Below are 16,712 nucleotides of genomic sequence, written 5' to 3' on the forward strand. Positions count from 1 at the left end.
TTTTTCCACGGTCCGCTGACACGTTTACCTTCCAATACCCCTGCCTAGGAGCTTAGACCTATAGCTGCCTCCTTTAGCCACCCCGGCATGTTACCTGTGCACGCCACCTTAATGGATGGTTCAGCACATGAAATGTGAGCTTCCCCAAAGGAAATCATGTTGAGCCTGCTGTGTAAAGCACACACATCCCCATCTCAGAATTGTACAAGTGAGAGTTTCCAACCCCCCATTGCACAAACAACAACCGGACTGCAAACTAGCATGTATGCCTCTGTGTTCAGCCTTCAAAGGGTAGGAAAGGAAGACTTCAGGGAGCAAAGGGACAGAAGGTGGGAGACAAAGACTCCCCATCCCCCCCCACCCCATGATGGCACACCTTTACCAGGGCATCTGGCAGTTGCCTGCAAATTCAAACCAACACAGAAATGCAAAGAATAATTGCCCATTAAAGCGGTAGGATATTTTTATGGCTTTGATGCAGAATGGGCCCCCCTGTTGGGTTTTGCATCTGCTGTTCTTCCATCTCTCCCAAAGCTCTAAAACTTTAATATGCAGTTTATAACCCACAAGTATTTTCCACTGGTTTTGTGTTCCTTCTCTTGGGATTTCCAGGCTGGTGAAATGATCTCATTTGTGTTTATTTGCGAAGGTAAGCACCATGTTCATAAAAGAGATGGAAGGGGAGGAGGCCCAGGAGTCACTGTAAATACACTGAACAGTGGAGCTCATTGGGCCTTTGTCTTTGAGGGGAGTTGGGCAGGAAGCAATAGACACTTTGGTAAACCACCCACTTGGCTGGTTGATTCATCCCCATGTCTTCGTCTTCCCTTTACAAATGTTGATTTGCCTGGGTTCTTGAGTGTCACGGCATGGCTCTTGTTACGAAGTTTCAGGGCTATGGGGTTCCCAAGATGTAGAAAACTCCTGTTTCCAAATGATGAAGCTGTCCTTCCACTAATTTCCCCCAAAACGTGCTATAGTCTTTTTAGCTGAAGGGTGAGAGTAAATGGGCTAGGAAGAGTGACATGCCAATCCGATATGCAAGCGGAGTTTATTCCAGAGTGCTCTACCATGTTCTTTGAAGGGTGTTTGATCATAGCTTATAAACAAAATCCAATTTCTGTGGCAGTGATAACCTGATTTTATAACTTGGTTCATGCTGGATAGGTTTAAAGATGGAAGCTATAGGTTTTATCTTCCTTATCTCTACCCAGAAACTAAAGATGTACCTATGTTTATAAAGGCACTTTGATACTTGCACTGTCCCTTACTGCTAATCTACTTATAAGCTTACTAACCTGAAATTCAACTGAGAGAAAAAGCAAATTCAGTACTGAGGTTCTGAAATGCTTGGAACTTGGCATCTTTTTGTTTAGTATTGTTATTATTAATTATTATTATTATTATTATTATTATTATTTTGACTTGTGACTTAAGATAGGGTCTCATTATTTAGACCAGGTTGGCTTCAAAGTTGTATGATACTCCAACTCAGCTTTCTGAGTGGTGGGATTACAGGCCTGAGCCACCACACCAAACTTAGCATTATCTTTGAATTGATAAAGGCATTGATACAGATTGACTATGGTGAAAGGTCTATGGGTTTTAATTTTAACATTGGTTTTCTCCATTCTAGAAATGGAGAGGACACTGGGTTTCCACTTGGCAGTCTCTGTTGCACTTAGGAAGCATTTATTGCCCACTTGCTGGATACAAACTCTTGAGCCAGCATGTTCTAGAAACTCAAGAAAAGATAAGTGTGATGTCATGAAGTAAGCATAGCATTAAGATATTTCTTTCTAGATAAATGAAGTATAAAGCCATTTGAGATGGTAATGGGCAATGGGAAACGATATGACTACGTACCTTTTCCTCAGTTACTCCTAAGGCTGGGGAGATAGCTCAGTGGGTAAAGCCTTACCTCACAACCTTAAGGACCTGAGAGTTCAATGCCCAGAACCCAAGGTCAGGCTTTGTGGGAGGTATTTGAAATCCCACAATTGGGGATGCAGCAACAGGTGGACCCCTGGAGCTCATTGGCCAGTCTAAGCTAAATGATGAGCTCTAGCCCAATGCCAGACCTGTCTCACAAAAAGGGGAGTGGTACTTGAGATTGACTCCCAAGGTAGACCCATGGCTTCCATGGGCACGCATGCGCATGCACACATATACACACATACACACACACAAATAGTTACACCCTGTCTAAGGGATTTTCCTCAGAACAACCATTTTCAAACCTTTTCAGTTGTGCTGCCTCAAAAGTGGATTCAGTGAGGGCTCTGATATTTCCCTCTGGAACCTCATGGATCATGCCAGGATACATCTTCTGAACCATGGCAGCACCTCCAGGGATGGAGTGGAGATGATCTTTTTAGGGATCCTGGTTAAGCTCATGTGTATCTCATGCATGGTGCTTGTCAGCAACATTTGGCCAGCCACCTGGTGCTCAGAGCAGAATTATGGGAAGCAAAGAGTGAAAAGGAGGGATTACACTCTCCTAGAAGGAAGCAGGTGGCTAACCACAAAGGGTGACCAGCTCAGGCTGAGATACCTGAAGCCTGCTCAATGTTCTTTTGAATCAAGGAACAGAACAGGGGGTCCTGCCCTGACGGAGCTTGCAGTCCAGCACCCGTGAGCCCTACCCCCACCCCCAACTGTTTGATCCGGATGATTTGATTTTTGTATGCACCGTGGGATAATCAGGGCAGCCCTTTTCGAGAAGAAATTTGAAAACAAAATACAGAAAATGAAACATGAAAATGAACAAAGGATGAAAAACAAGAGGGAGGCAAGGAGAGGAAAAACAATCAATAAATTGAAAAAAAGCAGGGTGAGAAAACAAAAGGGAAGAAGGGGAGAGAGTGAAGTAAGCCAAAGGGAAAAAAAGAAGGGAAGACGAGCGGACTGATCCAGAACAGGAAGGAGGCAAAAGGAAGTAAGAGGGAAGGGTGAAGGATAGCATTCATTCACCGTGAGAATGGCCTGGGACTTCACAGAGATGCCTAGCGTGGTGCATGCCTCTCCTTGTAGTACTTGGGAGGCAGAGGCCATTGAGGTCCAGCCTGATCTACACAGGGAGATGCTATCTCAAATAAATGCATGAAAACAAAAGGATACTAACTGGAAAATGACTAAGAATGACAAAGGACATCCTCCTGGGGCACCGGCATGCATTATGTTTTCTCTGTTAAGCCCCTAGACCAAAGTGTCCTTCCTGAAAGTTTGGCTTCCCACAAGGAGATCTGGCTGTCCAGAAGAGCAGCATTACAACCAGACGTTGCTATATAGCTACTGCTGGTTCCCCTTCACGGAGTAAGAAATCTTCCCCCACATCCTGCTTGATGGAGCCTAGAGCCTTGTCTTACTTAGGACCTCTAAGCGTTTTTCTACCTGGGTAAAACGCCTTTTTCCTGGCCCTCCTCTTTGAAGGGCCAGTGCTTCTCTGGCAGCCTTACAGACCTCCACTTCTGATCTCAACATCTCAATCATCCAGGCAGGGTTGTCCAATCTGCTTGTCACTGCATGGGAACATGTAGTACGGGAACCTCTGTGGGTAGGAATGAGCCAGCCTTATTGCAGCTGGGCCACACTGTGCATTTCTCATCTTCATTTCAAAATTCCAGAGTGTTCAATGAAAACATCGTATCTGAACCATGGCAAAACAGATTCAGAGACAAAGCCATTTCCACTTATTTTTTGTACAGTCCCAAGGCAAGATTCTCATAGGTCATATACCCCTAGGCTTGGATGACTTTAGGACATTCCCACTTTGCCAAGCAAGACTCAATTTTAGGCATGTCATTTGAAACCCAATCGAGGACACCCAAAGGGACTGGCAAGAGAGTTAAATAAACCTGCACAATTTGTCTTTAATAGTGCCATAATCAAAAGTTAAAAATAGGATGGCTTAGCACATAAAGTGCTTGCCACACAAATCTCTGACCTGAATTTGGACTCCCAGTAACCATGTAAAAATGCAGGACATATGGTACACACATGTAATTCCAGCACTGAAGAGGCAGGCAGAGGAAACAAACCCCTGGGGCTTGCTGGCTAGCTAGTCAAGTCAGATTGGTGAGCTCTGGATTTAATGGGAGACCAAGTGTCAATAACCAAGATGGAGAGTGATAGAGGGAATCTTCTGACATCAGTCCCCAGCCTCTAGATGCACACACATGTGTACCTGCATACATGTGAATATGCACATATCACATATACAAACAAAAAATTTTCAAGTTAAACATAAACTTTACATTCTTCTCAGATACAAATAGGAAAATGAAATGATTCTGGCTTGGTTCCATGATCATAATGTTTACCAACATTGTAAGAGAAGGATGTGGTTGGATCAAAGAGACATAATTATTGTTCAAGTCTATTCAGAGTTCAAGAACATGCACAGACTCCCAGAAAACCACAGCCGCTTAGCCTTTACTTTAAGGTCAAGGGCATTCTCCCAGCCCCGAGGTCGTGTGAATTAGGGGTAACCTCAGTGGGAAGTTCTACTTGGTCTTGCCCTCCCCCTGGGTCATCTACTACTCAGGCAATGACTCTGTGTCTGTGGGTGTGGGAATCTCATTATCTTAAGCCTTCAGGATCATCTGCGGGCTTCTATCCACATCCCAGTTCACAGCTGTTGATTTCAAGGTCTTACACACTTTCTCATTCTCTATTTTTCATTTCAAAATAAGTTCTGGCTTTTTTAAAGCTCCACCCACAAACCACAACCCTGTGTAAGCCTGAGCATGTGGGAAGGACTCTGGGTGCAGCAGGAGACACGCGGTGGGATGTGTCCAGGTCTCAAGGTGGGGAAAGAGCTGGGGCCTCTCTCAGTGTGGAAACAGGGTGGAGATGACACTCGCATGATATATTTTAAAACACTCTGTATGCATTAACTGTTCTGCAGAAGTCGGGAAAGGGAATTTGGGTGTGTCAGGTTAACTACAACAAAGAGTTTCTGCCAAACGTGAGTTTCTGTTGGGGACAGAGGCTTCCCGCCAGCTCTTTTCAGAAAAGCAGCCTCCTTCATGTCGGGTGGGGTTGCGACGCATTGCCCATCATAAGTGGGCCGGGACAGACAAGGTTGGCACCAAGAGAGCCCCGCTAGGCTCAGGGAGGCTGGGGGGCCCGGGAGAAGGACTGAGGGCTGCTCGGGCCCTGAGGAGTTCAGATCCGCGTGGAGAGAGGCCAACGGAAAGGCTCAGGACTCTTGGGAAACTGCCAGACAACTCCCCAAGGACTCCTCAGCCAGCTGACACTTCCATCAGACACAAATGTCTACCACCCTCTACCCCTGAGGGGTTGCTCCTCAGACATCTCTATCGGTAGCTATGAACATTGTATTTGCTGTATCAGAGCTGAGGGGGCTTGTGAGCTCCTGGCAACCCTGTTTCTGTGTACCCATCCCAACCACCTGGAAGAATGCTTCAATTAAAAGTCTAACAAGGACTGAAGAGATGGCTTAGTGGTTAAGGTGCCTGCCTGCGAAGCCTAAGGACACATGTTGAGCTCTTCAGGTCCCACATAAGGCATACACACAAAGTGACCCCAGCTCACAAAGTCGCACATGTGCACAAGGGGTCACACACACCTGGAGTTTTATTGCAGTGGCTGGAGGCCCTGGCACACCAATTCTCTCACTCACTCTCATTCTTTCACATAGAAATTTAAAAGGCCAGTTTGTTGGGCTTGCCTCAAAAAGAAAAAAGCAAAGGCTAGGGATATAGCTTAGTGGTAGAACTCCTGCCTAATAGCTCCAGGCCCTCTGTTCCCTTTCCAGCCACTGACCATACAAAATAAAAACATGTGACCACCATATATGGTCATAAAGGGAAATGTGGAATATCAATAGAAATGGGACTAGGGGAAAATGGTACACAAAAAAGAAATGAATTTATAGCTGCACAGCACAGTCTGGTCCCAAAGATAACTACCAGTATTATGTGGAAAAGGTATGCATGTGTCTTTACAAATATGTGTATCTATACATAGGCACACTTTTTCTCATTTGCATGTGTATATATACACACATGTCTGTGCGTAAATCACTTGTTTTACCGAATTCTCCGTCAAGGTCTTGTCACTTCACACACCCTCCGGGGCAGAAGGACCACTTACCTTAACAGCTCATCTTCACCAGGGCATTTCCTGGGTTTCAGTACTGCTCCTGGCTTTGTAGTAACAATGGCAACAAAAATCTAAGGGTTTCCCCTTAGAGAGGCAGCCCCGTCTTCTATCTCCAGAAGATCAGGACTCCTCAAACCGAGATCTCTAACAGAACGCCACAGAGAGCAGAGTCTGGGGCGGTTTCAGAATTGTCCCCACTGAGTCCGTTCTTTCCTCCCTCCCTGGCCCTCTGGCTCCCACAAACAGTGGCTACTCCCAAGAGGGCCCTTTACACCCTGCCTCCTCCCCGCGGGGTCAGAGTCCTGGGAAGTGTGTGACTCTGGAAGAAGGGGTTGCGTCTCATGGGGCTGCTCTACTCTCTCCTCTTGTCTGCAGTGCCTGGCTTCCCATACCCCGCCGCCACCGCTGCGGCTGCCTACCGAGGGGCGCACCTGCGAGGCCGTGGCCGTACTGTGTACAACACCTTCAGGGCAGCGGCGCCCCCACCCCCGATCCCAGCCTACGGCGGGTAAGTACAGCACCCTCCTGCAGTGCCACCCTGCACCTGCCCTGCCCTCCCTCCCTTCCCAGAGGCACGGAGTGCTTGCGAGCGCATGACGGTCTTGGCCACCCCGCCAGAGCCTCCCCAGCATGCAGCCCGGTGCGCCTGCAGCCGAGCACCTTGCAAGGAGTGTTGAAAAATGAGTGTAATCTGTCTGGTCATGGTTGATGCCTTTAAGCTTTTCTACATGTCACATGCTGTTATGTAAATTCTCTTTGAGACTGAATGCTGGAGAACAGAGAAATGGTCACAGCCAAAGATGGATTTCTGATGACTGCAAGCATCTGGTTATTAAGGAGGTTGGACCACTTCTACCCCTTGGATCCAAAGGGACATGAGTTCCCCTTACATAAAAATCACTGGGCAATCTGGCTCCCCCCCCCCAAGACATCTTGCACCTCCAGGTGTATGAACTTTTTGCCTGAGAAATGAGGTGCCCAGTCAAATACAAACATCCCAGAAATGAATAAACTTAGAATCAATTTGCCTTTTACTTGTATTTTCCAAAATGACATGTCCCTTCAGTTCTCCTCTGTGGGGAACAGAAAAATGGATTTGTTCCCCTATGCCCACTTGATTCATCTGGACTTAGGTGCTGATATTGCCAAGTCAAGATTAAGGAATGGTGGCTGGGGAAAGGCAGGGAGGGAGGAAAGGAAGGTGAGAAAAGGGAGAGAAAGAAGGCAGAAAGAAATGGAGGGGTAGGGAATGAGGAAAAGAGAGAGGAAGGAACTTGGGGAAAGACAAAAGAATAGAGGGAGGACAAGAAGGGAGGTGTGCTTTCAGGGTATGCTTAGAGAAGTGGACTGACAAGCTGATAGGACGTTTTGGGTCATCACAACAGAAGTGTGTAGGAACAAAGGTACCTAATGTGTAGAAGCCATGAATGTTGCTAAAGCATCGTGTGATCCTCAGGAGAGCCTTCCTGCTGCAGGGAGCTACCAGGCCCACAGAGTGGCTTGTGCTATAGCTATTTCTTCCTCCTGCAGTATTAAAAGTGCAGCTACACCCAAGAGAATGTGATCTGAGATTTCCCCAGCCAGTGACTGGCTTTCAGGCTTGTAGATAGAAAATGGCTACCTTCAAGACCATAGAAAACAGGTTAAATGCAATTTCTGAAAAGCTCTACTCCTTATAAATATTTTAGAAATATGAATTAGCCAAGGTCACTTATTACAGTATTGACAAAGGGTGCTCTTGTCTTCATTATTTATTCACGCCCCACCCACTCTAAAAGACACAAGGTGAAGCGTTTGCAAAATAAAGACCATGAAACAAAAGTTGGGAATATAAAGGAATGCAGCCAGATGAAATCATCAGGCAGGGACAATAAAGGCAAAGAAATAAAGAAAAGACAATTTACATCAAATTTCTTCTATAAATCATTAGGATTGCATCAGATCCGAGCTTCTTAGCGGAAGGAAACAACAACAAAATGATCGGGGAAAATGAGAACCTAGCAACTCCTGGTCCTAATATCTCAGTGTGTCCCCAAAATGCACCTGCATGTCTGAAGCCTCATGCATTTGACTATGGTGTTTATATAAAGGACGTTTGACTGAATAATCTGGTTCTCATCTGTCCAGTATGTAGGTGCAGAAACAAGCAAGTAAAGATTTCCTATTCCCAAGGTCACACAATGAGTTAGGAAGGCAAGAACAAAAAGGGGGGAACAGCTAAATTACCTTCTGGGTTCATGTAATTGCTAAAGCAAGATTCATAAATGCAAAATTGCATGTTTATCCCACATTATTTTGTCTGAAAATCATTATCTTAGCACACAGTAATTGTATCTTTTTGGTATATATATACCCCCAATCAGTATCACACTACTGTATTGAACAGAAAAAAAGTAATAAAGTAAAATTATATGGCTTATCCTCTCATGAACAATTTATAAAAACCTCAACATAACACACCTGCTATAAAATTGAAATTTACTAACTTATAATGAATGTGCTCTTTGCCGGGATAACCATGCATAACTAATTAATGCCACGCTCGCCAGGGAGAAACAGGCATTTCCAAATGGCACACAATGTGTTAGTGACTCCTTTGGAAGGAATGAAACTGTAATATTCCAGTGGTAATCCTGATCATTCTGGCTCTAATGTGGCTTGTGTCTTTTTGATGGGAAAAATTCCTCTGATCACCCCATCATTCTATAGTCATGTAGTGCAGGGCATGGAGCATGCTAGCTGCTAAGTATGGGGTGCTGAGTGTGCTGGGATAAAGTAAGGATGTGGTGGCTGGAAATCTAAAGCTGTACCTAGAAGTCATGATAGGATCCTCATCGGGAAGGCTCGTGTCAGAATTCCATATCTACAAGAATGAATAAGAGCAAAGGACCAGTGGAGAATGGAGATTTGATAGTAGCCTGAGCATTTCACTGGGTCCTAGACTGCCTGGAGCACATTGGCACATGGTATGAAAACATGCAAACCCATAACCTAGGTGGAAGGTTCTCTTTTTCCCTCTGAGTTCCTTGGCTATAAGGAAGGCAGATCCTCTTTTCTAAAAGAAGACACTTCAGTGGGGGCACAGACCAATGGACAGACCAGAAGACAGGGGTCCCTGATCTGGAAGCAATTAGCCATGAGATTGGAAATGCATTCCTGTTTCCAGGAGGTGATGTCATCAGAATATAGGTCATACAGAAATAGTGTGGGTTTCCTGTCTCCTTGGTTTGTAGAGTCCTTTACAAGCAGGTTTAGAGCCTGGAGGAGGCAGCCAACATGGACGCAACTTCACAAGAGGGTTCACTGAAGACGCTGCATTCTAGGCAGTGGATGGGTCTGGGGAGAGGACTCAGGCCGTAGGACCACGGGACCATATGTCACTTAAAACTGACGGCCTGCATTTGATCCCGCACTTCCATGTCAAAAACTGGGCATGGCCACACATTCCTGTAAATAACCCCAGTTCTGTGAGGGGGTTAGACACAGGAGAGCCATTCAGCCTCTCTCATCAGCCAGTCTGATCAAAACAAAAAAACCCAAAAACCAAAACAAAACACAGCTGCAGGTTGAGGGTTTAGTGAGCGACTGTACCTCAAGAAAAAAGAAAAGAAAAAACACAGAAGAACAGAAGAGGAAGATACCCCACATCCTCCTCTGTCCCCCACACTCACACACACAGGGTGTGAGCATCTGCCCACGCACACACCACCCCCCACTCACACCACGTCACACATACTATACGTACACATGACACTGTTAGTATTATTTTTTCAGTCCCTCCCAGCAGGTCAATGGCATAGGTTATGATGTTATCCTGTTCTATTTTCTATATCCCTTCACAAAAACCTCTGGGAACATCATGGAATCTAGGGCAGGGACTCTGCCCATGAACCTTACAGGGACCATAGTAACAAATGGAAAACCTTGGATCCAGCCAGCAACTCCCTGTTAGAGGCAACATGCAGTGAGGAAGACTCAACGAGGCTTTAGAACAGTGTCTACATTCTAAGGCCCTGGAAAGACCCTGGCTACCTTAGCTGACTTCTATAGACACAAATTCTTTAACAGGAGAGTGAAGAATGCACCTCCCCTCCCAGGCTCTGTGGAAGAGGAGGTGGTAAGAGCCACACATGGTCACATCTCAGTGATGTCCATGTTAAGACATGGGTTTAGTGAACGTAACTCATCGAGGCAGACGTCTCGTTCGTGACGCACATTCCTCTCCCTTCGTGAACCCTTTGCTTGTGAGAAGTCAACAGGCACACCTCACACGTCTGCCTCTGTGCCTTTTCACCTCTTTCCTAGGGAAACTCTGATGCTCACAGACGTCCACAACCCTCAAGTCAGAGATGGTGTGGGGCAGAGGTACTTTAATAGCTCTTGGATTACATAAATTGAACATGGGGTTTTAAGTAGTGCGTCATCAAAATGAGCCAAATGGATGTTTCATATTAATCCTCACACTGGACTAAGGTTTTCAGAGAGAGACAGAGAGAGAGAGAGAGAGAGAGAGAGAAGCCACGGTGTCCAATCTGTCACCTCATGATTCATATTCGTGAGAAGAGGTCTGCTAGGTGGTTTCCATTCAAAGGAGCTTGTGAGACAGCCATCCAGCTATCCAGATGCTGGAGGCAGCACTGAGCCCTGGCCACCGGAGTCAGCATAGCATCCCATGGAAGAAGGAAGCAGTTGAGCCCCGTCCTTCCTGAGAGGAGCCCCACGAGACTGTCCCCACCATGGTCCTGTTTATAATCAAGTTATCACTAGATAGGAACAGAGCAAGTGCGTACGACACCCCACACGTGTCACGCGGGGATTCAATATTGTGCTTTGGTCAAGTACAGTGGGAAATGCCCTTTTTATTATCTCAGTGCCTAAGCGTCCAGCATCAGCTGTCAGCCTCTGGCCGCTGCCTCCGTTCATGCACAATGTGCACCCTGATCCTAATCCCTTCCAGCCACCCGGCTTTGTCACCCCTCACCATCCTGCCTTCCACTGAGCCCTTTCTTCTTTTCAGCTGGTCTCCCCTCCGTGTTGTTGTCACCCGTGCGTGCCCTCACAGTCTTCAGATCTCACGTAGATAGCATGAGCCCTGTGAGGCCATGGATGCCATGACCACTCAATTTCCCTGTGTCTTTCATTAAGTTGTTCTGCGTTTTCGCAGATAGCATGAAGACACTTCTATATGCACCTTCCCACAGTTTGCTTGAAAAAACTTTTAAGGAGACCATCACCATGAGTAAAAGAAAAATACGGCAGTGCCTATCTAAAGTCATAAAGTTCACCAGCACAAGAATGAATGTATGGCAGGGAATCTGGGTCTTAGAGCAGTCTACCGTTTGGGAACTTGTTCACCTTACGACTAGGGCCTCTAACAACAACCCTTGGACTGTATGACTGCATCTGTCTTCATATAAACCACCCATGCTTTCTGATTTCGTTCCCTTTACTTTCTAATCCTCATGTGGGTGTGGTGGTACATAGTTATAGCCCAGTACTCGGAAGACTCAGGCAGAAGGATCAGAAGTTTAAGGTCAGCCTAGGTTGCAGGTTGCATAGCAAGCTCCAGATCAGCTTGTGCTTCAAAGAGCGAGGCTAGCATTCAGCCCAAATCAGGAGGGCTAGTAAGGTGGGTAAAGCACTTGTCATCTAAACATGAGGACCTGAGTACAGATCCTTGGCACCCATGTAAATGCCAGGTGGGTGTAGCAGCCAGGCCCTAATCCCAGAGCTCTGGAAGAAGAGACGAGGGTTTCCCAAACAGCCTGGCTAGCTGGATTAGTTGAATTGGCAAGCTGTGGATTCACATGAGAGACCCTGTCTCACCAAAATATAGATCAGAAATTGAAGACACCCAATATCAACCTCTGGACTACACACACACACACACACACACACACACACACACACACACACAGGTATGCCCACCATACACATTTCACACACACACACACATGTATGCACACCATACACATTTCATACACACACACACACACACGCACACATGCACAACATACACATACACATACACCCACGAAACTAAAATTGTCATAACCCATTCTCAGTACTTTCCAAAGTTCTCTCTTTTACTTTTTTGAGAGGAGGGTATGATACTTTTTGTACAATTGCCTATTCAACTTACTTTTCTTAAGCTAACAGAAACTTTATTAGATCAAGAGTAAGAAATAGGAGAGATTAAGAGCGGCTCCACCCTGTAAGAAAGTAGGAATGGACAAAGCCCCTCAAATTCTTAGTTTTAAAACATAACCAAAAATCCCCTTATTTAATTGCTTTTATGACACCATAAATCATTGGTTGTCAAAGCTATTTTTTTTTTTTTTTTTTGGCTAGGAGAGATACCATACATGCTGTTGGTAAACTGAATTGAAATGTCTGCTTTCCCTAGGAAAATAGTCATAGACAAACACATGCACATCTACACAAATACCAGTAGGTTCATGGATCCCCTGATACCCATTCTAAGCAGTTACATTTGAATGTATTAAAAATTTAATTTATTTTCCACTTGGAAGGGGCAGTACAGTAGAGAAGTTTAAAATGGCCTTTCCTATAAAAATATATTTGTGGTTGAATATATATATATATATATGTGTGTGTGTGTGTGTGTGTATGTATGTGTGTGTGTGTATATATATATATATATATATATATATATAATGGTATACAGACTTCATAGTTTAGGGCATCTTGTACCTTCATTCTTTTTTTAAGCAAACTAATTTGCTGTATTGCAATCATTTCCTGCTTGCATCCATCCAAATATTTAACTAGCACTATTACTTTCCTAAGAAAATGAGATGTGCACTTACATCATGTGCTTGCAAAAACATATTGCATCCCCCAAGTGATTGACAAGCAGTGCAATTACTATTGCATGGAAAAACAAACCACCTTTGCATTAAAATAGGACCACATCTGTTCAGTGCCTGACAATGGTTCCCTTCTGCTGTGTCTGAACAGTGATATAAATACATACATTCATACAGACATAATATACATACCATATATATATATATAATATATATTCTATATTATATATATTATATATATCTATATATAATTTTACCCACCACCATCCACTCCTGCCTTTCTTTTTTAAAATTTATTTTACTTATTTATTTGAGAAAGAGAGGGAGAGACATATGCAGGGAGAGAGAGAATGGGTGCACCAGGGCCTCCAGCAACTACAAATGAACTCCAGATACATGAGCCCACTTGTGCACTAGTTACATGGGTCCTGGGGAATCGAACCTGGGTCTTTTGGCTTTGTGGGCAAGAACCTTAAACACTAAGCCATCTCTACAGCCCCCACCCTTGTCTTTCTTTTCCTGCATACAAATCTGATTTTTAAGTGCTCCTGTTTGGTAAGGTTTTAGGAAAGTGTTTGATGCCTCTCTGGAAGCTAGCATGAGGCTCTATAAGAGCATCTCATGTCTAGCAAATCCTGTAGAATGGGACTTTAGGAGCCAGGTTGTACGCTTTTTCTCACTTATTGGGAAGATGGTGTTTCATAACACCATGGTCCCCTTAGCTCTTGAATCAGAAGCAGCAGCCTTGCCTGTGGCTGGATGGAGTTGCAAGTTCTTAGACTCTTATCCCATCCAGATCTACTGAGTCACAGCATCTGGGCTGGGCACAGGGCCCAGCCATCTGTGTTTGTTAGTCCTCCAGGTGGTTCTGATACCCGTTCAAGTTCAACCACCACTGTCTGCCATGCCGTTAAGTGTCTAGGCTGTGGAGCCAGAAGGCCTGGGCTAGAAGCCCAGCTTCACCAATGCTGGCTCCTTTATTTCTATTTCTTCATGTCTCGAGAGGTGATGCAGGCACTGTCCGTGGCTTGGCAACTTGGTAAGAACCCAATGGGGTGATGCACACAGAGAGCTTCCTGGCCTCTGTCCCATAGCAGTCACTCTGGATAGATGAGGAATCATACTAGTGCTTGCTTCATGACTAATAACTTAGGGGAGGAAAAGCAGGATTTCTGGAAAACTGGCAGCCTGTTTGTTCGGTGGGTTCATTTTACTGTGCCAGCTGTCTCATCTGCTGGTTGGTACAGGTTAGCATGAAGGTACATGGCTCACCTTTCACCCTCATGGCTCTCAAAAATATTGCATTTGGTTGAAATTGAAATAAAAGCAATTCCTCCATACTGTGGAACAGAACAGCTGCTGGAATTCTAGGCTTATTTTCCCAGAAGCCATTGCAATTTAGTGTGCTTCGGAATCCCCTGAGCTAGACAGTATGCCCTGCCTTCAGGCCCTCCAAAGAGCCAGACACCTTCTAGTCACTGCAGCTTGTCCTCTCTGGCTAGTCCCTGGGCTCTGCCTGTTCTTCCTTCCTGGCCTCCCAGCAATGCCTTGAGATTTCCGTGTCACCTGGTCATGCTTCCTTCTCTCGCTGGTCCTGCATCCTCCCCTCACTCAATCAGCCAGCCTGCCCCCGCTCCCCCGGTTCCCTTCTGCAGCAAAGACCACAGGTTGCGCAGTTTTATGTGCACGGCCCATGGCTGCATTCCCACTCCTAGCAAGCTCAAAAAGCCAGCTCCAGAAATGTTAGGGCGGGGCTTACCTGTGCTGCCCTGCTGTAGCGGCTAAGACAGAGGAGACTCTGGAATTAGGGATGCCCGCACAGCCTGTTCACCATGAGCCTGTCATAACAAGGGACCTGGATCAGCTTTCCTTTGATTCTGTGTCTAGAGCATTTGGGATGTGGTAGGACTCACAAGGCCCATGGTGGAGGAAAAACTGCAGTGAATGCAGGTTACCTTATGAGCCTAGGCTGGGTGAAGTCAGGTTTCAGAGTGTGTTCCTTTCCCACCACAGATAGGCTGGGCAAAGAGACAGACAGCCCCAGTATGCCAGCACTTGCCCTGGTAACAAAAGGAACCCTGTGCCCGGTGAGAACCGAGCCTGAGCTTCAGGAGTGGCCTGTCCCCTGACTGTGCTGTGTGCTCACAGAACACCCAAGGCCTTCCCTCTCCATTATGCACAACAGGGCACAGACAGGCAACATCCTATCCAATAGAGGCTTAGGAAAATACCTTGCTTCCCATTTTTAAATACGCATGCTTTAAAAAAGTTATCAACCTTTTCACCTGTCTAGTCTTCCACAGTAGTTTATCTTTGCCTTTGTGGATACTGAGTAACCAAACCAGACACAACCCTGGGAATGCAGGCTCCCTCTGCTGATACAGTCAGCGACAATGACAGTGAAGATGGTGGTGACAACAGAGAGACGGAGGTCTGGGGAGACGGCTCGACGGTGACAGGGCTAACTGTGTACGCACGAAGACCTGATTTCGATCAACAGCACCCATGTAAAAAGCTGAGCAGTAGGCATTCGTGCCTGTAACCCTGGCACTGAGAGGGCTAGAAACAAGAGGATCCCTGGAGTCACCTGGTCAGACAGTTTAACTGGAAAACAGAGCTCCAGGTTCAGTGTGAGACACTGTCCCAGAGAAATAAGGTAGAACTATGGAAGAGGACACCGTAGGTCTTCCTCTGGTCTTGGCATGTGTGTGCACAGTGCATGTGCATCTGCACACATATGTGTACGCACCCCACACATACAACATGCATACTACACAACCACAACAAAAATAAAAAATAAAAATATTAGGGAGAAAGGGCCTCACTTAGGAGCTCTGGCTGGCCTCAAGCTTATGAGCCTCCTACCTCAACCCCCTAAGTTGGTGACAGTGTAGGTGTGCACCATTATTCCAGGCCCTGACCAATTATTCCATTCTACCTAGAGTCAATACAACAGACTGTCAATGCTGGGGATATTTCCCCATTGGTAAAGTGCATGTTCCACAAGCATGAGGGCCTGATTTTGATCCACAGAACCCATGAAAAATGCCAGGTGTGGGAACTTGCATTTGTAATCCCACAACTGGGGAGGCAGAGACAGGGGTATCCCAGAAACTCAGTGGAAGAGGCAGTCTCGCCTAACTGGTGAGCTGTGGTTCCAAGGACAGACCCTGTCACAAATAAAGGTGGATGCCTTTGAAGAGTGACACCTGAGATGTCCTCTTGATCCAACATGCATGCTCTCTGCCCACACGCAAAGGCTTTCCAGCCAGGTATGGTGGCATGCACTTGTAATCTCAGAGCTGGGGAGGCAGAGACAAGAAGGTCCCTGTGGCTTGCTGGAAAAGCCACACTAGCCTAACAGATGAGCTTCAGACCCTGTCTCAAAAATGGTGGACGGCATTGAAGGCTGATACCAAGGATGTTCTCTGGCTGCCACATGGACGCACAGATACATGTGGATGTACCTGCACATACATATGCGCGCGTACACACACACACACACACACACACACACACACACACACACATACACACACATGTAAACACGCAAAAAATAAATGAATCCAAGATAAGATAAAATGTGGTCAATGTCTCCTCAGTGGATAATCATTTTACCTCTTCTGGGCACAAAGTAAGGTGTCAGTCACTGAGATGCAATGCTGAGAAACACTAAGTATGAGGCATCTCTGGGGTTTGTCCCAGGCACCAAGATACTGGTTGGGGAGGCTACAGTTTGCTGCAAATATCTAC

General features: G+C 45.8%; 1 protein-coding gene across 26 annotated transcripts in view; it reads left to right on the top strand.

Moving 5' to 3' along the window:
- Rbfox1 (RNA binding fox-1 homolog 1) overlaps positions 1-16,712 on the top strand; it is a 1,978,359-nt gene that overhangs the window by 1,914,335 nt on the left and 47,312 nt on the right. For all 26 annotated transcript variants that reach the window (XM_045161626.1, XM_045161611.1, XM_045161608.1 and 23 more), the window contains one exon: positions 6,505-6,637. In XM_045161626.1, coding sequence (XP_045017561.1) covers positions 6,505-6,637 — 133 coding nt within the window. The remainder of the gene's footprint in view (positions 1-6,504; positions 6,638-16,712) is intronic.

This window comes from Jaculus jaculus, chromosome 11, assembly GCF_020740685.1.
Source record: "Jaculus jaculus isolate mJacJac1 chromosome 11, mJacJac1.mat.Y.cur, whole genome shotgun sequence".
NCBI lineage: Eukaryota > Metazoa > Chordata > Mammalia > Rodentia > Dipodidae > Jaculus > Jaculus jaculus.